General features: G+C 49.9%; 1 protein-coding gene across 1 annotated transcript in view; it reads left to right on the top strand.

Moving 5' to 3' along the window:
- Positions 1-25002, top strand: part of LOC119095282 (acanthoscurrin-1) — a 31757-nt gene extending 6755 nt beyond the window's left edge. The window contains exons 3-5 of the mRNA XM_037218140.1: positions 8365-8460; positions 8545-8791; positions 24971-25002. Coding sequence (XP_037074035.1) covers positions 8365-8460; positions 8545-8791; positions 24971-25002 — 375 coding nt within the window. The remainder of the gene's footprint in view (positions 1-8364; positions 8461-8544; positions 8792-24970) is intronic.
- The last annotated feature ends 2650 nt before the right edge of the window (positions 25003-27652 follow it).

Here is a 27652-nt window from a genome sequence, read left to right as displayed (position 1 = left end):
CGGGCCGGCTGCCTGTACACCACGCCGCCAGAGCACCTGTTCCATGGCGGGTCACTCCCGGCCTGGGGCGAGCCTGACGTCGGTCTGCCCCGGGGGACCGATGTCAGATGGCATACCGATGGGTGGCCGCCCATCGTCCGGGGAAACCAATGTCATCGCGTCATGCCGCAAGAGGGCCTTTCGTCGTATGACGGTGGCCAAGCGGTCCACTTCCAGTGGCAGGCAACACTACCGCAAGGATCGCTAGCTCTGACACTGCATTGATGAATGAATGCATGAAGTCTGCACTGAACATTGCACTAATAGATCCGTACAAAAATATGTAATATCTTGGCGACATAACAATTTTGTTGTATTATTATCAATAAGTAATATGACATGCTATCATTTCTATTAATAATTCTTATGATAAGCTACTTGAAGCGATGTATCGTAAAATTTAGTTGAAGCATAGTAGCCACGCTAAATTGCTGTTTTGTCAGTTGTTTATGATAGCGAGTGATTTGATCTCGGGACATTAAACACCATCACCGATAATGTCCGTCTCCGAAGAAAATAAACAGGTTGGAGTGATTAGCTATAATCGTGCGCTTGGTGAAGGCGAAATGTGTTAACTTGCAGCTAATGTAAGCAGTTCAGTCTCATAAAATTAACAATTGAAGTCCAAATGAGTTTCCATCGCTGGCACGATAAATACTACACAACGGTAAGGCTTGTGCCACCCAATCCAGAGGGATTTTGGTCACTAGGGGATGACGTGCATCGAACTTCGACGTTTGGGTTCGTAAATGGATGATGTGAAAACGAGATCAGCTACCTAAAATATATACGCCACCTTTGGTCGCATGAGATAATTATGACTACTTCAATCATTTGCATTCACATCGCGTATATTCTGACAGCACCCCTTCTATCCTGTCATACCTAGACCGACAGCAATACAATAATACGCACACATTTTATGCAAATCGATTACACTGCTGCGAAGCCTGCATGGGCCGAACACACTACACATGCAGACTGGGTGCAAGCTGGTGACCCTACGACAGCCCATACAAAAGAGGAGCTATCAGTTCCATATTAGCTCAGCGACGCATGTTTCGCCAGTTGTCACCAATAACTCACGACTTACCTTTTAAGTGTAAGAAGCCTCCGTGGAAAGCCCAGTACATGGTGCAGTGTAGGTTATGTGTTATCTGTTATTGGCCATACAAACAAACGTGACACAAGTATTCACAGTTAAGCTGGCAAGGATGAACGCGAACCGAGGATCTGTGGAAAGACCGGCACGCCCGCCATGTTTTCAACAGGTCATGCATAAAATACGGCCGTACTTGCCATCAGCATGCAGTCGTCCGCCTCGCTCCACAACACGAGGTGAGTGTCTGGAGCTGTGCTGCTACCCGGCCTGGGCTGCCCATACCAATTCGTGTAACTGGAATAAACAGGAAATTGTAAGACAGTGATTTTTTCAGCATCCGGTGTGTTAAATCTTCCACCTCTTTTTCTTGTTTGATTCTGAGTTAACGATAACATTATCTTTGTTAAGTCATTACGAGGGTGATCACAATAAGATAGTCCATGAGTAAAGTTCAAAGTTTCGCCCCTTCTATCTCAGCGTTTTCAACTCATCTCCCGCTGATGATAATGTTTGCCGATTGGCTGTAGCAGATACGACTGACCTGCCCCCGTCCAGCTGACGCCTCGCCTGTCCCGCCCCTCAGGTCACAGCAGTCACCAGCACTGGCGCCCGTGCGGGAGCGAGTCTTCGCTGGAGTGTTCTTCAAACAGGCGTCAAGTGTACAGAACTTGCTATCTTTTATAGACCAATCTCATAGAAATCCAAATCCAATCCCACGGAATCATTAGCCGCAATGTGGGAATCGTGCAACAAAATAGTAAAGAGATCTTTCCGTCGCAGGTGATAACTTGTATAATTCGTAAATAATGCGACGCAGTACCTCAGGGTCGCCTGTCCAGCCCTATTCCACTGCTCAGAGTGTTACGCACCTGTCTTCTGTTTGCAGGGCTCTGCCTCGGGCGGCGGCAGCAGTACTAACGCGGGACATGCCAGCAATGCCCAGTTCATTGGTGTCCTGGGCCAGGGCTCGACCTCCAACGCTGGAGCTGTCTCCCAGCAGAGCGGTGGGGGAGGCTACTACTGAACAGCTGGCGATCACAGCCGATACCGGAGTGGAGACGGCGCTCCTAACCAGTGACCAATCAGGAGCAGAGTCATACCGGTGCAGCTACTGTGAAAGATAAACGGAAATATTCTTAACACCATCATTCTGTGGATATGATGCAACTATGAGCACAACATATTACAACAACAACATAACATATATATGATCCATATTCATTCAGTTTTGTATCTCATCGGACAACTGATGAATACAAATCAGACGACGGGAGTGACGGGAGTGGTGATGTCTGAAGGACGTTGACTTTACCGGTTTGTGACGCCCCGCGCACTGGCTCAGCGGCGTCCGAGATCAAGTCTTGTAACACCGATAATGACGGGTTGTGTCAAACATTCCCGTTTCGTTGCAGAAAAACACAGTACGCGAGCAAAGTGATTTTAACATAGCTTGTTTCTCAGCAGCCTTTTATGGGATGTATATCAATTAGATCCCGCCTTGGTTCTAAAATCACACAGACTCTACTAGTACTGCTGTATCTACATGCAGTATTTAGAGCCAATCGAACCAGTGTAGCACTTTAGAAATTTATCTGTTACACCACAAAAGTAAAACTACTGCAAGGAAAACTAACCTTATGGTCCAGCATGCATCAGCCCGTAAAACTGTGGCCTGCTTTTGGGATGATGTCTGATGTGTGGCACGTACATGTCCAGCTAGTCTAGAACGCATTTTCATGCAGTACTTCCTCTCGTACATGTCCGTCATGCCCGTCGGGATGCACCGTACATGCTGCAGACAATGTGCAACCCAGACTGTGTACGGCTGGGGCGTGATCTTCACGAGGTCTGCGGTCCTGTTTCCCTCTAGAGCACACGCTCTCAGCCTGTCCTCGCCCTCATAGCTGGACACGTGACCCTCTGCCGGTACGGTTCCGCGTTTTTCCTTCCTCTTTCTATATTTCTGCTTCTTTTTGTACGGACGCTTTTCCCGAGGACTCAGCCTCGGTCTCAGTAATTCCGGGTACTCCTCACAACGGTAAGAAAAATAACTGCTCCGACAAGAGCTGCTGAACAATCCTGAACGCCATCGCAGGATTGAGTTCACATCAATGCATGCTGCACGCACTGTCAAGCTAAGCACCGAGACAGAAACAAGTGGGTAAACATTGTGGGTTAAAGAGAGGGAACCAGACAATCAGCACACATTAATTCCTCCCACCTATTTCCTGAGAGCATGACTGAGATCCAGCGGTGGTTTGTCATATTGTCGCCAGGTAGCAGTGGCAACCTTTATCTCCATGCCTTGTGCGGTAGCGTGCTGTATGGTGGCGTGCACGTGGCAGTTTCTTTCCCCACTTCTGCTTCCACGAGAATCCCCAGTCAGATACACCTGAGAATCTGTTTCTTCACTCATACCTTGATTCGTCTCAAGAAGAGGTACATTTCTGAAGGTAAAATTTCGACTTCTTTGGAAGGAGATTGCATGGAATAAAAGCAAGGACGGATGCTATTTTGATCAGCCACTGGTGCAATGTTTACGGTTCGATGCTTGTCCAAGCAATCTCGTGTAGCACGTAGTCGGTGAGGGGAGGGGGGAGGGGGGGGGGGGTAAAATGAACCCCTCAAATGGTTTGCTTTCAGAATAACTTACAAACGGCGCGACGCAACCTATTCAAACTTTGTTTAGTTGCTGGAGACTCTGCAACCGATTTTTTGTATAATAAGTCAAAAGCACCTTGTCGGGCTACTGATCTACGACAGGTCAAATTCAGGCCATGGCTGTCATTGAGTGTATTTTGTAGGGCATGGTGCAACAAGATGGGACAACGTAATGTTAGATGAAATCGTACAATTCTGAAATGATTATTAGAAGATTGGACTATTGAAAATAGGATCTATCCCATTTACATTGTAAGTGGCATTGAGGTCAGATGACGGTAATAACCAAACCGGTTGATTTCACTAAGTTTGTTTAATGAGCTTTTTTACCTTCATTTATAACTCCCGGACCACAACGACGCAAAATATATTGGTTACTTTGAAGACATGAAAATCAGAGGACATAAGTGACCCTAAATGACCTCGATCAGCCCTTTGCTTGATACCTGGAGTATTTCTTGTACTACTCCAACTGGAGCAGTACATGGCACCGATTGCAAATTTAAGTAGAAAAACAATCCCGATGTTTTTTGTCAACTCTACCCTCCAAAGGTCAAATATGGTTCTTGATCTTTCATGAACGCCGGTGAAACTTTTACGATACCAGATGACAAACTGGTCGATAATTCCATGCAAGCCTGGTCGTCGAGTCCATGTGTTTATCAAGAATAAGTTTTGCTTTGCTAGCGGATATTTACGCTATTAACTCCAACCACCTCTGACGAGTGGCTTCCCCCACCTTAAACACATTTCATGATGTAGCCCAAAAATAGTCATCTGACTGCTGCATTGTAACGCTTCCCGCTGATGTATGGGACGATTTGACACTATAGGTCCGGCTGCGCCTCCGCCAATGCCTATGACGTCACGTCGTGAAATGACGTAACTGGTGACCAGATTGCGATGCGATTACTGCTCACGTAAGGTTTCCACTGAGGCGGTGGTAAACATTCCGTTGATGACAGGAATTCCTGGTCTGCAAACCCCTTGCAACAGACCGCGGAGCTCCGACCATGAATAAAAGCTGCAGACCCGTCCGGGGTGATAAATCAAATGGGATGGTTTGAAAGCAGCGGTGCATCGTCTCCCATTGGCATCCCTGAGAACCACCGGGCTGCCCAGACCTAACCGTGACCATGATTTGCACTCTGCAGCCGCCACCAAGCTCCTGCCGTGGATGTTGCCAGAGTCGAGTTTGGGAAGGGCCTGGTTTGGGGCAGCGGTGCGATGCCCTTTGACATAAGCGTTGTGTGGACAGTGACGTCCGTTGCCTAGGATGGTCAAAACACCTTTGACGTGGTTTCTGCAGCCAGACGACGGTTACCAGAAGTGCATATGGTATTGCATGTCTGCTCCCGCGCGCGTGCACACATGTCATCCAGGGGTCAATCTAGTTTTTATTCGAGGACGATCGGTTAACAGGATAAGCCTGTTTTCGCAACCGAAAAGGCCATGGCCATGGCTTTGGAATTTCTGCGATCACGACTTTGACGTACGCTAAAACAGATTCCAGTATCGATGGCATGTATCGATCGACGAATGTAAACGCTTGCTATGGCTATGGCGTAATAAAGGTGGCAGGTCTTATCATGCTGATTTTCGTATGCTTATAAAACAAGGGAATCCAGTTGAGCCGCTCCAGTTTCATACTACTGAACTTATTGCCGGTTAAAAGTTTTTTGTTTGCGAAAGCAAAGGTTTTGGCGTCGATTCGGTGTCATTTGTTTAAGAACAGAGGATCTCCTTCGTCAGACGGGGGTGGGGGGGGGGGGGGGGGGGGGGGTAGGGGGGCAATAGATGATGCGTTTCTTCTTTGTGGTTTCCAGATTAACCAGAAGGTCCCATTTGTGGCCGGTAGGCACCCTAGGCTGTGACGCAAACATCTTTTAGTCGATAATGGGGACAGGTATTGAGGCCCACTGTGATACCTGCTCTCGTTGAAAGAGGGCAGATACGATGTTAGTGTTCAATCTATGATAATCCTTACCTCACGAGATCGTCGACATGGCAAGACCAACCTTCGCCACGATTCTCCGTTTTTATTGGACATGTCAGAGGGGCGATGCAACAGCCCTGTCGTTCCCAGATTAAGAATGAGGAAACTTTGGCGAAAGGAGACTGGCCTCAGCAGGAAATCGAGACATGTAATACATTTTAAGCTGCGAGATCACTAATCACGCCCAAGACCTCAGGTCACATCACATTTTTTCAACCAGGAGATATTTCTCAGCATTGCGCCCCGATACCCCAGAACCCTCAACAAGACTCTGCCTGCGAAGTTGGTCTGAACTGAGTTCTTCAGAAGCTTCATAGACTCTGCACCGGAGTTTCTCCCACACTCACTTTTTCTAACTATCACAGGGCGCGCCGCTTCGATGCCATTCTCTGAAGGCTCATCCCGCGACACCGTTATTTCATGAACCGCGCACAGGTGGCAGCACTGGTGCGGGCCGGCTGCCCGTACACCACGACGCCAGCGTACCTGTTCCATAGCGGGTCACTCCCGGCCTGGGGCGAGCCTGACGTCGGTCTGCCCCGGGGACCGATGTCAGATGGCATACCGATGGGTGGCCGCCTGTCGTCCGGGGAAACCGATGTCGTCGCGTGGTGCTGCGAGAGGGCCTACGGTCGAATGACGGTGGCCAAGCGGTCCTCTTTCCGAGGCATCCACCACTACCCCAAGAGACGCTTATTCTGACACTGCATTGATGAACAAAACAGGTGAGGTTTGCATTCAATTATTTGGCTGATAGATCTTTACCCAAGTATTTCAGGTCCCCGCTGCAATTTTTTTATAATAAGCTCCTTCAAAAGTGAGGTGTGATAGAAAGGAGTTAATGCGTAGATTGGCGTGCTAAGCAGATGCTTTGTGGGTTGTCTATGATAGATAGATATATTTTTGATAAAATTGCTTACCACAACATATTTTCTGATAAATCATTGCCACCACATATTTTCAGCTTGATATATCTTAGAAGAACAGTTCACGCTGAAAAGCTGTTTTGCTGGATGTTTATGGTAGCGAGGGATTTGAGCATGAGAGAATATATCCTTTCGCCGACGTTGCCTGGGATTAGAGTAATCAGCTGAGGTCATTTTGGTATTGTGGGTGAAAAGCATTCATTTTCTGCCGAATAATCAATATATCTCGGGCTAATTAGTCCAACAACCGAAACCGAATGAGTCGTGATTTTGGTAAGACAGACGACATGCAGCTGTATGGCACTTCCGCAGATTCCGGTGGCAATCTCACTGAGCAAATAACACACACCCAGCTTTAATATTTGAGCTCGTGAATACCCGACGTAAAAGATAAACTAAAATGCATACTTTAGCTGTTGTAGTGCCAGGTTGTTAGAGTAAGTGAGCCTTTGGAGCTCATACCGCGTGTATGGTTGACGGCATCACCTTAATTCTGGCATGTGCAGACCGCCATTTGTCCGCCCATATTCGATATAAATCGATAGACTGTCGCAGTTTCCACACGCTCCAAATGTACTATACGTGCTGGCATGGTGACGGCAATGGAACTTCCTGGGCGCTTCTAAAAAAAAGAACCATCACCTCCATATTAGCTCAGTGTCGCATGATTCGACAGGCGTCCACCTCAAATCACCATTCATTTTGTGAGTAAGGCGCCCCCATGGAAAGCCCCGCTCCAGCACATGCTGCAGGGTTGGTTATCGGTTCTCCGGACTTGGCTTCGCAAACGTCACATAGTTCTTCACAGTTAGGCTGGCAAGGATGATCGCGAACAGAGGATCGGTGGAAAGACCGGCACGCCCGCCATATCTGCAGCAGGTCATGTATAAAATACAGCCGTGCTTGCCATCAGCATACAGTCGTCCGCCTCGCTCCACAACACAAGGTGAGTGTTTAGAGTTGTTCTGCTACCCGGCCTGGACTGCTCATACCAATTGGCTTAAATAAGTTTTGGGTGATGTACGTCTCTGGTGTAAAGCGTAACACATTTGAGCATCTCATCGTACAAAAGTGGCCTCGGAAACGGGTTTTCGAAAGCATGTCATTACGACCCAGCGAATGTTTAGTTCAAACGTCCCGTTCACAATTCTTTAATAACAACCGGCTAAAGTTGAATTAGAGTAAGTTATATCAAAGTATAATGCTACGCTGCTGAGCACCGTTATGCGAGCTATGATGACATGGGAGAAATTGAGGAAGAACTGCATGGAACAATTCAACGAGACTTATAACCACTTATCCATTAATATCATCCAAGCTTTGTAATCGAAGAGAATAGGTGATCTCATTAAGCAATATCGTCAAAAACCTCCAAACTTGAATATTAGTAGTTGACACAACTTACAAAGACAAATGCCAAAATTTCATGCGCAGTAGGTATAAAATTAAAACGACATTATTTGAGTAGTCATTACGAGAAGTAATCCCAGTGACACATTCCATTAGCCGAATTCAAAGTTTCACCCTTCCATCTAAGCGTTTTCAACTCATCCCCCGCTGATGATAATGTTTGCCGATTGCTGTAGCCAAGACGACTGACTTGCCCGTCCAGCTGACGCCTCGCCTGTCCCGCCCCTCAGGTTACCATGAAGCGTTTCGTCATCCTGCTGAGCGTCGTCTGCGCCGTCAGCTGCGGCAGGAACTATGGCAACAGAGGCAGCATCGGCGGCGGCAGGGTCTCCGGCAGCGGGACGGGCTTCGGCTTCGGCTTCGGCAGTGGCGGCGGCGGCGGTGGCAGCGGTGGCGGCGGCGGTGGCGGTGGTGGCAGTCTGGGAGGGGGAAGCATCAGAGGTGGACACCTGGGAGGAGGAAGCATCGGCGGAAGTGGATCTGTCGGAGGAGGAAGCTTGTCAGGCGGCCCTATTGGAGGAGGAAGCACAGGAGGTGGCCATGTTGGAGGAGGGAGCCTCGGAGGTAGACCTGTTGGAGTAGGAAGCGTAGGAGGTGGACATCCGGTAGGAGGCAGTATTGGAGGCGGACACCCAGATGGAGGAGGTCTTGGAGGAGGTACGATCGTCGGAGGAGGTCATCTTGGCGGAGGTAGCTCCTTCGGGGACGCGGGTGGCAACGGGGGAGGTCTCCTCGGCGGTGCAGGATCACTCAGCGGCGGCTCTACGCTGGGTGGAACGGGAGCCGTCAGCCACCAGTTCGGAGGGTTTGGAGGCCACAGTGCAGCGACGGGATCTGCCGGCGGCAACGTCGCCTCAGGTCAAACTCTAGGCCCAGCTGGCTCAACATCAGTCACCAGCACTGACGCCCGTGCGAAGGTGAGTCTTTGCCGGGGGTACTCTGATGGTAAATGCCCAAACATACCTACTTATTTTGCCGCGAAAGCATATAAGGCTGTTCCGATAGCTGGACAGTAGAAATGCTTCAGCGTATATTAGAAATAGCGGTTCATCAAGGGGAGTAAATCGCTCAACCCAGACATAACGTGATGCAATCACTCACGGTCGCCGCTCAATATTGATTCACGGCTCAGAGTGCTAAGCACGTGTCTTCTGTTTGCAGGGTTCTGCCTCGGGCCGGCGGCAGCAGTACTAACGCGGGACATGCCAGCAATGCCCAGTTTAGTGGCATTCTGGGCCAGGGCTCGACCTCCAACGCTGGAGCTGCTCCTCAGCAGAGCGGTGGGGGAGGCTACTACTGAACAGCTGGCGACCATAACCGACACTGGAGTGGAGACGGTGCTCCTAACCAGCGACAAAGCAGGAACAGTGTCATACCGGTGCAAGACACTGTGAAAAATAATGAGATTTATTCTGAACTTCAGCTGAACATTCAACTGAATTTCAACGGAATATTCCAAAAACCACCATTCCGTGGATATGACGTATCAGTGAGCACCTTTCTACCTCCATTGAGTGTCGTATCTCATCGGACAACTGACGAATACAAATCAGACGACGGGAGTGACGGGAGTGGTGATGTCTGAAGGACGTTGACTTTACCGGTTTGTGACGCCCCGCGCACTGGCTCAGCGGCGTCCGATATCAAGTCTTGTAACACCGATAATGACGGGTTGTGTCAAACATTCCCGTTTCGTTGCAGAAAAAAGCACAGTACGTGAGCAGAGTGGTTTTAACATAGTTTGTTTCTCAGCAATATTTTATGGGATGTATATCAATGAGGTTCAAACCTTGGTTCTAAAATCACACAGACTCTATTAGTACTGCTGTATCTGCATGCAGTATTTAGAGCCAATCGAAACCAGTACAGCACTTTAGAAGCCTTTTCGTTACACCACAAACGTAAAACTAATGCGAGGAAAGCTAACCGTATGGTCCAGCATTCATCAGCCCGTAAAAACCGTAGCCTGCTTTTGGGATGCTGACTGATGAGTGGCACGTACATGTCCAGCTAGTCTAGAACGCATTTGCATACAGTCTCGTAACCTCCTCTCGTACAAAATGTCCGCCATGCCCATCGCGATGCACCGTACATGCTGCAGACGATGTGCAGCCCAGACTATGTACGGTTGGGTCGTGATCTTCATTAGGTTTGTAGTCGCATCTCTCTCCAGAACACTCTCTCAGCCTGTCATCGCCCTCACAGCTGGACACGTGACTCTGTGCCGGTACGGTTCCTCGTTTTTCCATCCTCTTTCTATATTTTTGCTTATTTTTGCACGGACGCTTTTCCCGAGGACTCAGCCTCCGTCTCAGTAATTCCGGGTACTCCTCACAACGGTAAGAAAAATAACTGCTCTGACAAGAGCTGCTGAACAATCCTGAACGCCATCGCAGGATTAAGTTCACATCAATGCATGTTGCACGCATTGTCAAGCTAAGCACCGAGACAGAAACAAGTGGGTAAACATTGTGGGTTAAAGAGAGGGAACCAGAGGATCAGCACACATTAATTCCTTCCACCTATTTCCTGAGAGCATGACTGAGATCCAGCGGTGGTTTGTCATATTGTCGCCAGGTAGCAGTGGCAACCCTTATCTCCATGCCTTGTGCGGTAGCGTGCTGTATGGTGGCGTGCACGTGGCAGTTTCTTTCCCCACTTCTGCTTCCACGAGAATCCCCAGTCAGATACACCTGAGAATCTGTTTCTTCACTCATACCTTGATTCGCCTCAACAAGGGGTGCATTTCTGAAGGTAAATTTCGACTGCTTTGGAAGGAGATTGCATGGAATGAAAGCCAGGACGGATGCTATTTCGATCAGCCACTGGTGCAATGTTTACGGTTCGATGCTTGTCCAAGCAATCTCGTGTAGCACGGAGTCGGGGGGGGGGGGGGGGGGGGGGGAGCAAAGTGAGCCACTCAAATAACCTGCTTTCAGAATAAATTACAAACGGTGCGACGCAGCCTATTCAAACTTTGTTGGTTGCTGGAGACTATCCAACCGATTTTTTTGGTATAATAAGTCAAAAGCACCTTGTCGGGCTACTGATCTACGACAGGTCAAATTCGGGCCATGGCTGTCATTGAGTGTATTTTGTAGGGCATGGTTGCAACATGATGGGACAAAGTGATGTTAGATGAAATCATACAATTCTGAAATGATTGTTAGAAGATTGAACTATTGAAAATAGGATCTATCCCATTTACATTGTAAGTGGTATGGAGATCAGATGAAGGTAATAACCAATCCGGTTGATTTCAGTAATTTTGTTTAATGAGCTTTTTTACATTCAGTTATAACTCCAGGACCACAACGACGCAAAATATTTGTTATGTTGGCACGAAGATCAGAAAACATAAGTGACCTTAAATGACCTCGATCAGCCCTTTGCTTTGATACCTGAGGTAGTACTTGTACTACTCCACGTGGAACAGTACTTGACACCGATTGCAAAGTCAAGTAGAAAAACAATCGCGACGTTTGTTGTCAACTCTACCCTCCAAAGGCCATATAAGGTCCCTGATCTTTCATGAACGCCGGTGAAATTTTTACGATACCAGATCACAAACTGGTCGTTAAGTCCATGCAAAACTGGTCGTTCGGTCCATGTGCTTATCAATAATAATTTATGCTTTGCTAGCGGATATTTATGTTATTAACTCCAACCCAACTTTGACGAGTGGCTTCCGTCACCTTAAACACATTCATGATGTAGCCCAAAAATGGTCATCTGACTGCTGCATTGTAACGTTCCCGCTGATGTATGGGGCGATTTGACACAATAGGTCTGGCTGCGCCTCCACCAATGCCTATGACGTCACGTCGTGAAATGACGTAACTGGTGACCAGATTGCGATGCGATTACTGCTCACGTAAGGTTTCCACTGAGGCGGTGGTAAACATTCCGTTGATGACAGGAATTCCTGGTCTGCAAACCCCTTGCAACAGACCGCGGAGCTCCGACCATGAACAAAAGCTGCAGACCCGTCCGGGGTGATAAACCAAATGGGATGGTTTGAAAGCAGCGGTGCATCGTCTCCCATTTGCATCCCGGAGAACCGCCGGGCTGCCGAGAGCTAACCGTGACCATGATTTGTACTCTGCAGCCGCCACCAAGCTCCTGCCGTGGATGTTGCCAGAGTCGAGTATGGGAAGGGCCTGGTTTGGGCAGCGGTGGCGATGCCCTTTGGCATAAGCGTTGTGTGGGCAGTGAAGTCCGTTGCCTAGGATGGTCAAGACACCTTTGACGTGGTTTCTGCAGCCAGACGACGGTTACCAGAAGTTGCATACGGTATCGCGTGCCTTTTCGCGTGTGCGTGACCACATATCCTCTAGAAATCAGTTCATTTTTATTCGAGACGATCAGTGAAAAGGATAAGCCTGTTTTCGAGACCGAAAAGCCCATGGCCATTGTTGCATCGTAGCCTTGCGTCGCATCGTAGTCGTTGTTCATGGGCGCACTGCGAGTGGCGTCACTGTCGGGCGTTGCGAGTCAGTCGGCCCGGAGCTGCCGTGCCGTGCAGCGGAAACGAGCGGGCGGAGGCGGACAGAGAGGGTGGCGGGAGTCCACTTGTCGTTCATGGACGGCGCGGGAGCGCCGCTGACAGTCCGCGAGATCGAAAACGTCACCCGGCGCGACCCGCTGCTGGCGAAGGTGCTTATGTATATAAGGCGCGGATGGCCGACAGAAACGGAGCCGGAGTTGGCGCCGTTCCGACACCGGGAGGCGGAGCTGTCCACAGACCACGGCGTGGTACTGTGGGGAGGCAGAGCGGTAATACCCCAGAGGCTGCGGTCGCGAGTACTGTAGGAGCTGCACACCAGACATCTCGGCAGCGCCAAGATGAAAGGAGTGGCGCGCCGGTACGTGTGGTAGCCAGGAATGGACACAGAACTGGAGGCACTGGCGTGGGATTGTACCGCATGTGTACAAAAGTGAGGAGCCCCGCCACGGAGCGCGCTGCCCACCTGGGAGCCGGCTGGCGGCTCGTGGGAGCGAATCCATGTGGATTTTGCCGGGCCGTTTTAGGGCTCCAGCTTCCTCGTGGTACATGACAGTTTCAGCAAATGGCTTGAGGTGTGTCCGATGAGAGACACGGGCACAGAGAGCACGGTCCGGGAGTTGCGAGCCATATTCGCTCGTTTCGGTGTACCACGGCAGCTTGTCTCCGACAACGGACCTTAGTTCACAGCGCCGCACTTCGCGGAATTCCTGAGTGGGAACGGTGTACGACACGTCAGGGCAGCACCATACCACCCGAGCAGCAATGGGGCTGCCGAACGAGCGGTCCAGATCGTTAAGAATGGCCTCAAGGCGGCGCTGAGGGACGGGGGCTCCCTGTCTCGCCGGCTGTGCACGTTTCTGATGGCATACCGCGCGGCACCGCACTCGACGACAGGTCGGACGCCGGGGGAAGTGATGTTCGGGCGCCCGATGCGCACCAGGTTCGATCTCGTGCACCTAAGCATCACACGAGATGTACAAGAGAAACAGCAAAACCAGAGGGAGGCAGCGGGAGGAAGGTCCGCGCCAGTTCAGGGTAGGCCAGACCGTGTGGGCGCGGACATGGCGCCCCCCGACGGTGGCGGCGCGGCGAAGTGGTAGGCATCACGGGCCCCGTATCGTATCAAGTAGACGTCGGCGAGGCCGTCTGGGCCCGCCATGCGGACCAGCTCCTGCCAACAGCAAGACGGGAAGAGCAGCAACCGACCGATTCAGCTCCGCTGGAGCCGGCGCAGCAGCGTCCGGCCGACCCTGCTCCCGGCTGGCAGCAGCATCAGATCCCGGAGGCTCACAGCTCTCTCGGGGAGAGAGAAAAAGAGGAGCAAGAGCGACCGGCACCGGCCAGGGAGGAGGCAGGTGGTCGCGACCAGACCAACACGGAGCCGGAATCAGCTCAACAGAACCGGGCTCCTGACGGGCCGGACGCCGAGTAGCAGCAGACGGGGCAGCCGCGCGCCGCCCCTGCGGACGGGACAGGCGCACACGATCAGTGCGCCGCGTCACGAAACGCAGCCGCGTCGATCAACGCGCACCGTCCGACCTCAGCTGCATTTCAAGCTGTAGGGAAGCTCCAGTATGGGGGCGGAGGGTGTTGTATCGTAGCCTTGTGTCGCATCGTAGTCGTAGTTCATGGGCGCGCCGCGAGTGGCGCCACTATCGGGCGTTGCGAGTCAGTCGGCCCGGAGCCGCCGTGCCGCGCGTTTGATGGTTGCTATTTTGTAAACTGAACTCACATTAACGTTAATAAACAGTTTGAGACACAACAGCCATGGCTATGGAATTTCTGCGATCACGACATTGACGTACGGCACAGCAGATTCCAGTATCGATGACATCTCGTATTGACGAAGGTAAACGCCTGCTATGGCTATGGCGTCACAAAAGTGGCAGGTCTTCTCATGCTGATTTTCGTATGCTTATAAAACAAGGGAATCCAGATGAGCTGCTCCAGGTCCATACTGCCGGACTTATTGCCGGCGAAAGATTCTTTTGCGAAAGCAAGGGTTTTGGCGTCGATTCGGTGTCATTTTTTTAGAACAGAGGATGTCCTTCGTCCGACGGGAGGGGGATGGGGGTCGAACAGATGATGCATTTCTTCTTTGTGGTTTCCAGATTAACCAGGAGCTCCCAGTTGTGGCCGGTAGATATCCTAGGCCGTGACGCAAACATATTTCAGTCGATAATGGGGACCGGTACTGAGTCTCAGCGTGACACCTGCCCTCGTTAAAAGAGGGCAGGTGTGACTTAAGTGTTTAATCCATGAGAATGCTTATTTTATGAGAACGTCGACATTGCAAGACCAACCCCCGCCACGATTCTCCGTTTTTATCGGACAAAGGGCCATGTCAGAGGGGCGATGCAACACCACTACCATTCCCAGATTAAGAAGATGAGATTTTGGTGGAAAAACATTGGCCTCAGCAGGGAATCAGGACATGTAATACATTTTACGCTGCGAGGTCACTAATCAAGCCCATCCGGCCAGGTCACATGCCATTTTTTCAACGTGGGGGTGTTCCCAGCATTTCGCCCTGACACCCCGGAACCCTCAACAAGACTCTGCCTGCGAAGTTGATCTGAACTGAGCTCTTCATGTGCTCCATAGACTCTGCACTGGAGTTTCTCCCACACTCACATTTCTAGCTATCGCAGGGCGTGCCGCCTATATGCCATTCTCTGGACGTTCACCCACCAACACTGTCATTTCCTGAACGGCGCACAGGTGGCAGCACTGATGCACGCCGGGCCGGCTGCCCGTACACCACGACGCCAGGGTACCTGTTCCATGGCGGGCCACTCCCGGCCTGGGGCGAGCCTGACGTCGGTCTGCCCCGGGGGACCGATGTCAGATGGCATACCGATGGGTGGCCGCCTGTCGTCCGGGGAAACCAATGTCGTCGCGTTATGCTGCGAGAGGGCCTTCCGTCGAATGACGGTGGCCAAGTGGTCCCCTTCCTGTGACAGGCAGCACTACCGCAAGGATTGCTAGCTCTGACGCTGCATTTGTAAGGAAATACGTGAGGTCTGCAATCAATTATCAGGGTAATAGTTCAGTTAACGGCCATTTGATGATGCCTTGGCAATGAGTATGCATTCTAAACGGCTTAAAGTGGTCATATCTCTCGGGAACAAGTAATCCATACCCATCCCAACTGAGCGGCTCGATTGTTGTTTGTTTACGATGGCTAGTGATTTGAGCATGAGAAAATAGATGCTATCACCGACGTAAGTAGGAGCTATCCGCTGAGTTCATATCCGCATTGACGTTAAAATGTGTGAATTTAGCCGATCAGAACATTTCCGGCTAATTAGCCTAACAATGGAAGTCCAAATTGGTTGTGATTGTGGGTAAAAAGACAATGCAAAGTGGGTTGACAATCTTGAAGGTTTCGATGACATGAAGCTCACTATGGGAATAACATAAACCTTAGCTTCGACCCGTGGGCTTGCGAATGAGCGAGGTGAAAACTAAAGAATCCTCTAGGGCAAATACTCTAGCCTCGGTAGTTCAGTGTATTTAGAGTAAGCCCACCGGGTGTACTCACATGGTATGGATGGGTGCCAGCATTACCTTTATTCTGGCCTACGGCCGTGCTGGCCATCAACATACAGTCGTCCGCCCCGCTCCACAGCACAAGGTGAGTGTCTGGAGCGGTGCTGCTACCCGGCCTGAGCTGCCCATACCACGTGGTGCAATTGAAATAAGAAGGTCACTGTGAGAGTTAAACTAAGTCCGTATGTCACTGTGAGAGTTAAGTTAAGTAAAGTTTGGTTTTGGTAGAAGCTGACATATTTAATCTGCTTTTGTGTTCCTGACGTGCGTTTGGCTGATTTCTACCTCTAATAGATACCACAGGACACAAGAGTAAGGTCCCTATTTTTGGTAGGCTTTTTAAATATATGGGATCAAGATTTAGCGCTGCTATAACTGGTTGGCGCAAAACACATTTAATGGTGTTAGGGCTTTTGAAGCCTTTATACAGATCACATGTGGGCCTCTGCATCTGGTGCGTATACATAAACCAACTTATCAATTAACACAGGTAGGGTCTCTAAATAACCTACACAAAACATTCCACCAAAAAGCATCATTACGTTTCATCATCATCAAAAATGCGAGATACGATGGTGTAGGAGGTGAAGCCGCATGGAAATGTAAGGCGATGGCTGTAAATAATTAGACATTGAGATCATTCATGCTACGTGACTAGATGGAATAAGCTGTCGGAGTAGTAGAGGTTGTCAAAAATCCCGACAGATGAAAATATAAGCTGCTAACACACATCGAGGAGACAGAACTTCAAAAGCTCCATGTGCAGAAGAGATGTAAAGCAATCAGCCTTGGGTGGATGAGAAGGTGCCTTTTTGAGAAGTCATCATGTGATGTGATGACAATCACACATTCCATGTGGCGATGCAACAGTTTCGACCTTCAATTTCAACATTTTCAAATCGTCGCCCGCTTATTATGATATTTTTTGTTTCCTGTAGCAAAGACGACTGACTTGCCCGTCCAGCTGACGCTTCGCCTGTCCTGCCCCTCAGGTTACCATGAAGCGGTGTGTCATCCTGCTAAATATCGTCTGCGCCGTCAGCTTGGGCAGAAACTATGGCAGCAGCGGCAGCATCGGTGGCGGCAATGCCTCCGGCAGCGGGGCAGGCTTCGGCTTCGGCAGTGGCAGTGGCAGCGGTGGCGGCGGCGGCAGCGGTGGCGGTAGTGGCAGTCTCGGAGGGGGAAGCATCGGAGGTGAACACCTGGGAGGAGGAAGCTTCGGCGCAGGTGGACCTGTCATAGGAGGAAGCTTGGCAGGTGGCCCTGTTGGAGGAGGAAGCACTGGAGGTGGCCGTATTGGAGGAGGCAGCTTTGGAGGTAGACCTGTTTGGGGGAGAAGGCGTAGAAGGTGGTCAGCTTGTAGGGGGCTGTATTGGAGGCGGATACCTAGGTGGAGGAGGCCTTGGAGGAGGTACAATCGTCGGAGGAGGTCATCTTGGCGGAGGTGGTTCCTTCGGGTGCGCGGGCGGCAACGGCGAGGTCTCCTCGGCGGGGCAGGATCACTCAGCGGCGGCTGTACGCTGGGTGGAACGGGAGCGATCAGCCATCAGCTCGGAGGGTTTGGAGACCACAGTACAGCGACGGGATCTGCCGGCGGCAACGTCGTCTCGGGTCAAACTCTAGGCCCGGCTGGCTCAACATCAGTCACCAGCACTGACGCCCGTGCAGAGGTGAGTCTTCGCTGGAGTGTTCTTCAAAGAGGCGTCAAATGAGCAGAAGTACTTGCCCATTATATCTCAATCCCACAGAAATCCAAACCCAATCCCACGGAACGATTAGCCGAAATGTGGAAATCGTGCAACAAAATAGTAGGGTAGCCTTTTCATCGCAGGTGATAACTCGCATAATTCGTAAATAATGCGACGCAATGCCTCAGGGTCGCCTGCCCAGCCCTGTTCTACCGCTCAGAGAGCTACGCACGTGTCTTCTGTTTGCAGGGCTCTGCCTCGGGCGGCGGCAGCAGTACTTACGCGGGACATGCCAGCAAGGCCCAGTTCATTGGCATCCTGGGCCAGGGCTCGACCTCCAACGCTGGAGCTGTCTCCCAGCAGAGTGGTGGGGGAGACTACTACTGAACAGCTGACGATCACAACCGACACCGCAGTGGTGACGGTGCTCCTTACCAGCGGCCAATCAGGAGCAGAGTCATAGCGGTGCAGGATACTGTTAAAGATAAGCGAATTGAATCTGAACACCATCATTCCCTTGCTATGATAGATAATTGAGCATGCTTCAACCCCCATTCAATGTGAGGTCACATCAGACTCCCGAGCGAAAGAAACCAGGCGTCGTGAATGGAAACTAAAGCTTTTACCATTCTCAGTCGTTGCGTGCAGTTCGTTCAGTCCACTGAAGGCACGAGGCGGAATGGCAACAGCGTTTGGAACGTTTAAGGCCTGCTCCTTCCCTACAGCACACTAGACGTCATGCAGGTTATTACAATGATTAGCGGGTACCAGTCGTGCCGTACCTCACCAGTACCAGTCGTGCTGTACCTCACCAGTACCAGTCGTGCTGTACCTCACCTTCACCACGCACACGGCAGCTAGGCTCCTGTCCATCCCCGTCTATCCGTTTCCTCAACAATGCTCCATTGCATGCAACATTTATCAATCAATCTTAGGTTTTGATCTTGGATCAGATACAAGAAAGGCGGCAGGACGGTAAATGACATTAAACATTTTTTAACCTTCTCAAAAAGTCGCTGTGGTATCAACTATCATCACTTTGAAGTTCCAAGCTACGAACGGCATTTAGGATAAGATGGTCATTCAGTCAGTTTTAATGCACATAACGTAGAGTTGCTGCCGAATTGTGTTAATGTTTTCAGCCCATCACCAACCCAATCTATTTCAACCTGGCAGGCAGATTATGAACGCTTGCAACGGCACAGCAGATATGAGTACTTGAGACTACCTGCAAGAGCGCGCTATCCACGACTTTTGCAGACATCGGTGCTAAATGAGCAGCGTGTTTGTAAGTAATGATTTTTATTTTACCGGTGGATATTTTCGTTATTTCCACTGGCTATCTTTGACCAGTCACTTGCTTAATATTTACCCCATTTCATGGCGTGACCGGGGACTGGTCAGCTGACCGTTTCAGGGACTGGTCAGCTGACCGTCACGTGGTAACTTCATCACCGTTGTACGGAACGATTTGGCACTATATTTCCAGATCTGCCTCCGTCAATGCCTATGACGTCACGTCTTAAAATGACGTAACCGGTGACCAGATTACGATGTGATTACAGCTCACGTAAGGAGCCGTTTCCACTGAAGCGGTGGTCAACATTCCGTTGATGACAGGAATTCCTCGTCTGCAAACTCCTTGCAACAGACTACCAGGTCCGACCATGAACATAACCTGCAGACCCATCCGGGGTGGTAAATCAAATGGGATGTCTCGACGACAGCAATGTATCGTCTCCCATTTGCATTCGTAAAAACTGCCGGGCTCACCCACCGTTAACCACGACCATGATTTGCACTCTGCAGCCGCCACCAAGCTGCGGCGGTGAATGCTGCCAGAGACGAGAATGGGAAGGGCCTGGTTTGGGGCAGCGGTGCGATGCCCTTTGACATAAGCGTTGTGTGGACAGTGACGTCCGTTGCCTAGGATGGTCAAAACACCTTTGACGTGGTTTCTGCAGCCAGACGACGGTTACCAGAAGTGCATATGGTATTGCGTGTCTGCTCCCGTGCGCGTGCACACATGTCATCCAGGGGTCAATCTAGTTTTTATTCGAGACGATCGGTTAACAGGATAAGCCTGTTTTCGCGACCGAAAAGCCCATAGGCATGGCTTTGGAATGTCTGCGATCACGACTTTGACGTACGCTAAAACAGATTCCAGTATCGATGGCATGTTGTATCGACGAATGTAAACGCTTGCTATGGCTATGGCGTCACAAAGGTGGCAGGCCTTATCATGCTGATTTTCGTATGCTTACAAAACAAGGGAATCCAGTTGAGCTGCTCCAGTTCCATACTACTGAACTTATTGCCGGTAAAAGTTTTTTGTTTGCCAAAGCAAAGGTTTTGGCGTCGATTCGGTGTCATTTGTTTAGAACAGAGGATCTCCTTCGTCAGACGGGGGTGGGGGGGGGGGGGGGGGGGGTTCAATAGATGACGCATTTATTCTTTGTGGTTTCCAGATTAATCAGGAGGTCCCATTTGTGGCCGATAGGCACCCTAGGCTGTGACGCAAACGTCTTTTAGTCGACAATGGGGACAGGTACTGAGGCCCAGTGTGATTCCTGCTCTCGTTGAAAGAGGGTAGATATGGCGCAAGTATTCAATTCATGAGAATCCTTACCTTACGAGAACGTTGACATGGCAAGACCAACCTTCGCCACGATTCTCCGTTTTTTATTGGACATGTCAGAGGGGCGATGCAACAACCCTGTCATTCCCAGATTAAGAATGATGAGACTTTGGCGAAAGGAGACTGGTCTCAGCAGGGAATCAGGACATGTAATACATTTTACGCTGCGAGATCACTAATCACGCCCAACAGCCCAGGTCACATCACATTTTTTCAACAAGGAGACGTTTCCCAACATTGCGCCCTTATTCCCCAGAACCCTCAACAAGACTCTGCCCGCGAAGTTGATCTGAACTGAGCTCTTAGGATGCTCCATAGACTCTGCACCGGAGTTTCTCCCGTGTTTTCTAGCTATCGCTGGGTGCGTCACGTCCATACCATTCTCTGAAAACTCGACCAGCGACACCGTTATTTCCTGAACCGCACACAGGTGGCAGCACTGGTGCACGCCGGGCGGGTTGCGCGTACACCACGAAGCCAGAGCACCTGTTCCATGGTGGGCCACTCCCGGCCTGGGGCAAGCCTGACGTCGGTCTGCCCCGGGGGACCGATATCAGATGGCATACCGATGGGTGGCCGCCCATCGTCTGGGGAAACCAATGTCGTCGCGTCATGCTGCGAGAGGGCCTTTCGTCGTATGACGGTTGCCAAACGGTACTCCTCCAGTGGCAGACAACACTACCGCAAGGATCGCTAGCTCTGACGCTGCATTGATGAACAAAATACGTGACGTCTGCAGTCAATTATTGATGCAGCTGATAGATCCGTACCCAAATATTTCAGGTCTCTGCCGCAATTCTTTATAATCAACTCCTTCAAAAGTGATGTGTGATAGAGAAAAGCTTAGGACACGCGAAAGACACGCGATCTTTACCAGCACGGTTTCCCCCTTTTTTCGTCTCACATGTTTCTGCTTGTCTTGGGTTGGGTCTCTTTTCGGGAACTCACCCACCGTCTGAGGGACGTTGGGCACTGCTTATAGCGTTGAGCGCAGCAGCTGCTCTGACACCAGCAGATGAATGATAATGAACGCCATAGCGGAACGGGCTCTCATCAAAACACATTGCACACATCGTCACGCAAAACATTTTAAACAGAAAACTGCTTGGGACTATGAACAACATGTAAGTGCTCATTTGTGGGGTCAGGTGAGGGAGTCAGATGATCACCACAAATATAATCCCTGCCAGCTATTTCCTGACTGCATGACTGAGATCCAACGATTGCTTTTTATACTGCCGCCAGGTGGCACTTGGCACCCACCGATGGGTTGTGCTCGAAGTGTAAACCTACAAAAGCGGGGCTTTGGATCCTCACCAGCTACTGCTATATTGTCTGCTAGGCATGCGCCTGGGGACGTTATAAATGCATTTCTTATGAATATCACCGGCATCATTATCCCGTTGTCAGTGGCCATATGGTCACTCGGAGCACTGTTACACCATATGGGAAGAGCGGACCGGCAGCCAAGAGAAGAACACAGCCCTCTGCACAGCCACCTAATCAGGACCCACGTGTGAGGTAGTACTGTGAAGTAACTAGTAGCAAACGATTATTTATTTAAAATTCGGACCTGGGAATGGCCCTTTAGGTAGGATCATCGTTCAGGCAGTTTCAAAGTCATATATCGAAGAGCCTGAATTGTGCCATTTTCTAAGCCCATCGGCACACCAATCTACTTCAACTTGGCAACGCACTGACGCACGCTTGGAATGACACGACATATTTCAAAGTAGTGCACTGACTATGAAGAGCGCGCTAACCGCGACTCTTGCATACAACTGTTTTCAACCAGCAATGTGTTGATCACTTCAAATTTTACTCTACTTGTCAATACCTAGGTGTTTAACTCTACCCCTTCAACCAGTGGTCTACGTCACACCTACTACAGCACACACCTACTATGGGGCCCAGGTTGTTGCATGGCGACTTTTACCGCCGTTGTAGTGGACGATTTGGTAACATATTTCCAGCTTTGTAGGCACCCCTGCCTATGACGTCACGTCTTGAAATGACGCAACCGGTGACCAGATTACGATGCGATTACAGCTCACGTAGGAAGCCGTTTCCATTGAAGTGGTGGTCAACATTCCGTTGGTGACAGGAATTGCTGGTCAGCAAACCCCTTGCAGCAGACCGCCGAGCTCCGACCATGAACATAAGCCGCAGAGCCACCCGATGTGGTAAAACAAATGGGAAAGTTTGACAGCAGGGATCGTCTCCGATTTGCATCCGTAAAAACCACCGGGCTCACCCAGCGTTAACCACGACCATGATTTGTACTCTGCAGCCGCCACCAAGCTCCGGCCGTGGATATTGCCAGTGTCGAGGATGAGAAGAGCCTGGTTTGGGGCAGCAGAGCAACGTGCTTTGACATAAGCTCTGTGTGGACGGTGGCCTCCGTCCCCAAGGACGATCACTATTCCTGTGTTGTACTGTCTGTAGTCAGACGACGGTTACCAGAAGTGCACATGGCATTGTGGTCTGCTTGCGTGCGCGTGCGCATATATCATCCAGGAGTCAGTCTAGTTTTTAGTCGAGACGATCGGTCGAAATCATAAGCATGTTTTCGCGGCCGAAAAGCCCACGGCTATGGCTTTCGAACTTTTGCGATCACAACTTTGACGTACGGCACAGCAGACTCCAGTATTGATGGCATCTCGTATAGCCGAATGTAAACGACTGCTATGGCTGACGGCGTCAGAGAGGTGGCAGTTCTTATCATGCTGATATTTGTACGCTTACAACACAACGGATTCCAGTTGAAGTGTTCCACTTCCAACTTACTGAACTTGTTGCTGGCGAAAGCTCCTTTTGCGTAAGCAAAAATTTCTGCGTCGATCCGGCGTCAACTGCTTAAAACAGAGGACTTTCTTCGTCGGGAGAGGGGCAATGCATGGTACCTAACTTCTTGGAGCATCTAGATTAACCAGGAGGTCCTGTTCACATATCGCCATAACGATTGTCTGTAGGTAAATTTCTTTTAGCCATAATGAGGACAGGTATTAAACCCCAGTGTTATGCCCACGGGGCGCTGGCTGCAATTGGTCAGATATGAATGCTTAATCCATGATAATCACTAGTTAATGAGCACGTCGGCATGACAAGGCCATCCCTCAACCTCATTCTTCGTTTTTGTCAGACAAATTGTTATGTGTGTGTGGGGTGGGGGGAGGGCGAAACATTACCCCTGCCTTTTTCCAGGCTGCGAATGGCGTGACATTGGTTGGAAAAAAAGGCTGGCATCAGCAAGCAATCGCGAGATGCCACACATTTTACACAGGGAGTTTTTACCAGCATTTTACCCTTATTCCCCAAAACCCTTACCAAGACCCTGCCAGCGCAATGGACCTGAACAAAGCCCTTCGGATGCTCCACAGACTCTGCGCTGGAATTCCTCTCGCGATGACATTTCTAGCTATCACAGGGCGTGCCGTTCATGTGCCATTCTCTGAAGGCTTATCCCACGACACCGTTAGTTCATGAACCGCGCACAGGTGGCAGCACTAGTGCACACCGGCCCGGCTGCCCGTACACCACACCACCAATAACTCACCACGTCACCAATAACTCACGACTTACCTTTTAAGTGTAAGAAGCCTCCGTGGAAAGCCCAGTACATGGTGCAGTGTAGGTTTTGTGTTATATGTACTTGGCCATACAAACGTGACACAAGTATTCACAGTTAGGCTGGCAAAGATGAACGCGAACAGAGCATCAGTGGAAAGACCGGCACGCCCGCCATGTTTTCAACAGGTCATGCATAAAATACGGCCGTGCTTGCCATTAGCATGCAGGCAAGGTGAGTGTCTGGAGCGGTGCTGCCAGCCGGCCTGGACTGCCCATGCCAACTGGTGTAACTGAAATAAGCAGGTAATTGTAATACGTTGGTTTTTTCAGCATCCACTGTGTTAATACTTCCACCTCTTTTTCTTGTTTGATTCTTAGTTAACGATAACATTATCTTTGATAAGTCATTACGAGGGTGATCACAATAAGATAGTCCATGAATATAGTTCAAAGTTTCGCCCTTCTATCTCAGCGTTTTCAACTCATCTCCGCTGATGATAATGTTTGCCGATTGGTGTAGCAGATACGACTGACCTGCCCCCGTCCAGCTGACGCCTCGCCTGTCCCGCCCCCCAGGTCACAGCAGTCACCAGCACTGGCGCCCGTGCGGGGGCGAGTCTTCGCTGGAGTGTTCTCCGAACAGGCGTCAAGTGTCCAGAATTTGCTATCTTTTATAGACCAATCTCATAGAAATCCAAATCCAATCCCACGGAACCATTAGCTGAAATGTGGGAATCGTGCAACAAAATGGTAAAGAGACCTTTCCGTCGCAGGTAACAATTTGTATAATTTGCAAATAGTACGCGACGCAACACCTCAGAGTCCCCTGTCCAGCCCTGTTCCACCCCTCAATGTGTAACGCACGTGTCTTCTGTTTGCAGGGTTCCGCCTCGGGCGGCAGCAGCAGTACTAACGCGGGACATGCCAGCAATGCCCAGTTCAGAGGCATCCTTGGCCAAAGTTCGACCTCCAACACTGGAGCTGTCTTTCAGCAGAGCGGTGGGGGAGGCTACTACTGAACAGCTGGCGACCACAACCGACACCGGAGTGGAGACGGTGCTTCTAACCTGAGACAAATCAGGAGCAGGGTCATAGCGGTGCAGGATACCGTTAAAGATTAGCGGATTAATTGTGAACGCCATCCTGCCGTGGATACGACATATCATGTATCATATCATATCATATTTGAACATGCTTAAATCTCCTGTCAATGTGGCATGATTTCGGATAACTGAGTAGTATAAAGCAGACGACGGGAATGGTGATGTCTGAAGTATGTTGACTTGACTGGGCTTGTGACGCCTCCGGAGCACTGGGTTTGCGGCGTTCGGGATCATGTCTCGTGATACGAATAATGATGAGTTGTGTCAAACGTTCCCGTTTTATTGCAAAAGAACGCTGTACGTGCGCCAAGAGGTTTGAAGCAAGTTTGTCTTTTGGGAAGATTTTAGGACTTGCATGTCAATAAGAGCCAAAACTTGGTTCTCTCTCAGGAAAGAACAGACCACTTCAGGGTTCCTTTTAGGCCTGATTTTAATTCTGAGAGGCCATGTTAAGCCTAAAAGAAACGGGTCTCCGCCATTAGCCCAAGACCCTTCCTTCCCTGCAGTGCTCGTGACGTCATTTAGTTTTTTACCATGCTTAGCGGATATTCGTCCTGCTGTACACCACCTTCATCCAGCGCCCGTTAGCTAGGCACCTATATATCTCAAAATATACCGGTTTCTTCAACAATGCCCCATTGCATGCGTCAAATATCGAACAACCTTTGGTTTCAATTTCTCATCATATAAAGGGAGCACCGTCTGCGAAACCTCAGAAAATGCGGGCTATTCAAGCCCCCGTGTCACTCTCGTAACAGTGCTGCAAAGAGCATTTAGTATTTTCTGGCTGTATTTTATTTTATTTTTTTATTTGTATTTTTTTGTATTTTATTTAGTATTTTCTGACATGTTTCACATACCTAATTACCTCCACATATTTCACGTCACTAACCAGGAAGAGCGCGCTATCCGCGACTTTTGCATATTTCGCTGCTAAGCGGACGTGTTTGTCGCTGATAAACCATGTTCAACGTGAGGCATACGTACAACCAACGTACGGGGCAATTTGATTCTATATTTGCCGCTGTGTAGATACCCCTGTCTATGACGTCACGTTTTAAAATGACGCAATCAGTGACCAGATTACGATGCGATTACAGCTCACGTAAGGAGTCGTTTCTATTGAAGTGGTGGTCAACATTCCGTTGGTGACAGAAATTGCTGGTCTGCAAACCCCTTGCAACAGACCGCCCAGCTCCGACCATGAACATGAGCTGCAGAGCCGTCCCGGGCGGTAGAACAAATGGGATAGTTTGACAGCAGGGGTCGTCTCCTATTTGCATCCGTAAAAACCGCCGGGCTCACCCAGCGTTGACCACGACCATGATTCGCACTCTGCAGCCGCCACCAAGCTCCGGCCGTAGATATTGCCAGTGTCGAGGATGGAAAGGGCCTGGTTTAGGGCTGGGCCCACCAAAACTAAGAGAGCTAGACACACCAAATTCACAGGCTGGTTAGGGTGATGTGTTGACATCTGAGGTTACTAGGTCACGACCTTCGGGTCAAGGACTAATATTTCCTGAGCAAAAGGTCTCTGGTTTTGGTTTAAGTTGGGTGACATTTTTTCCTTAAGCGTGTCAAAGTGACCCAATACCTAGAAGATTGCTTCTATGTTGTTATTTTAATAAACGTCAGGTGTTATACGCTAGGTGGTACTTTGCTAAAGCAAAACGCTGAACTGGGTCACTCAAGGTTAGTGAACCACTTTATTACAAGAGGTCCAAATAGCATGCCGGTAAAATGACGTGGAGCATGTCATCTTAAATTGGATTGCTTCATTGACTGCAAAATGATCTCAGAGGTGCACAGCCTCGTCCAATACTTCGTCGCCGCATCAAATTGAACGATTCCCTAGAAGTGCCCTTTGCTGACAGCCACGCCCGGACTTGGACCTGGCATTCGTTAGCAGCCTTGCGAGGTACATCTCATTTTTTACCTAAAAGATAACCTATTCAATCTTCTAAGGCTACGCAAACTTTAGCGTGGCTTCACCGCGATTTCGAAAATCAGTTTGGAAAAACCTTCGCGGTGTCAAATTGCACCCACCCACATCAAATCGCGTGTTAATGAAGCAGCGTCGTCCCCACCGGCCGCTTATAGCGGATTCATCGGCTGCCGCCCGCCGCCCGTGCAGGTCGCGCGTCATTGTGCAGCGTTCCAACCAAGGCTACTAGAGAAAGATGCGCAGACGTGACGTCACAATGGAACTAAGGTTTGGTAGCCCGCAGTATGGTTTTCGGTTGAAACTAGGAAAAGGTTGGTGAATGCTAGTCACGTGATGAAAAACGGAGATTTCGCGATTGAACTGGATAGCAACCGTGTTCTACATCCTTCTTTAACGTTACGTGAATAGATATTGTAGCTTTAAATTTCAAACATTCTAGAGACTAAGCAGTACCAGCATCTGATTAAAAAATGTATCCGAATAAACCACATATTTTAGTTCGAGCACCCATGCCA

This window comes from Pollicipes pollicipes, unplaced genomic scaffold (assembly GCF_011947565.3).
Source record: "Pollicipes pollicipes isolate AB1234 unplaced genomic scaffold, Ppol_2.1 Scaffold_4219;HRSCAF=4965_pilon_pilon_pilon, whole genome shotgun sequence".
Taxonomy (NCBI): Eukaryota; Metazoa; Arthropoda; class Thecostraca; order Pollicipedomorpha; family Pollicipedidae; genus Pollicipes; species Pollicipes pollicipes.
This window is presented reverse-complemented; position numbering and strand designations above follow the sequence as displayed.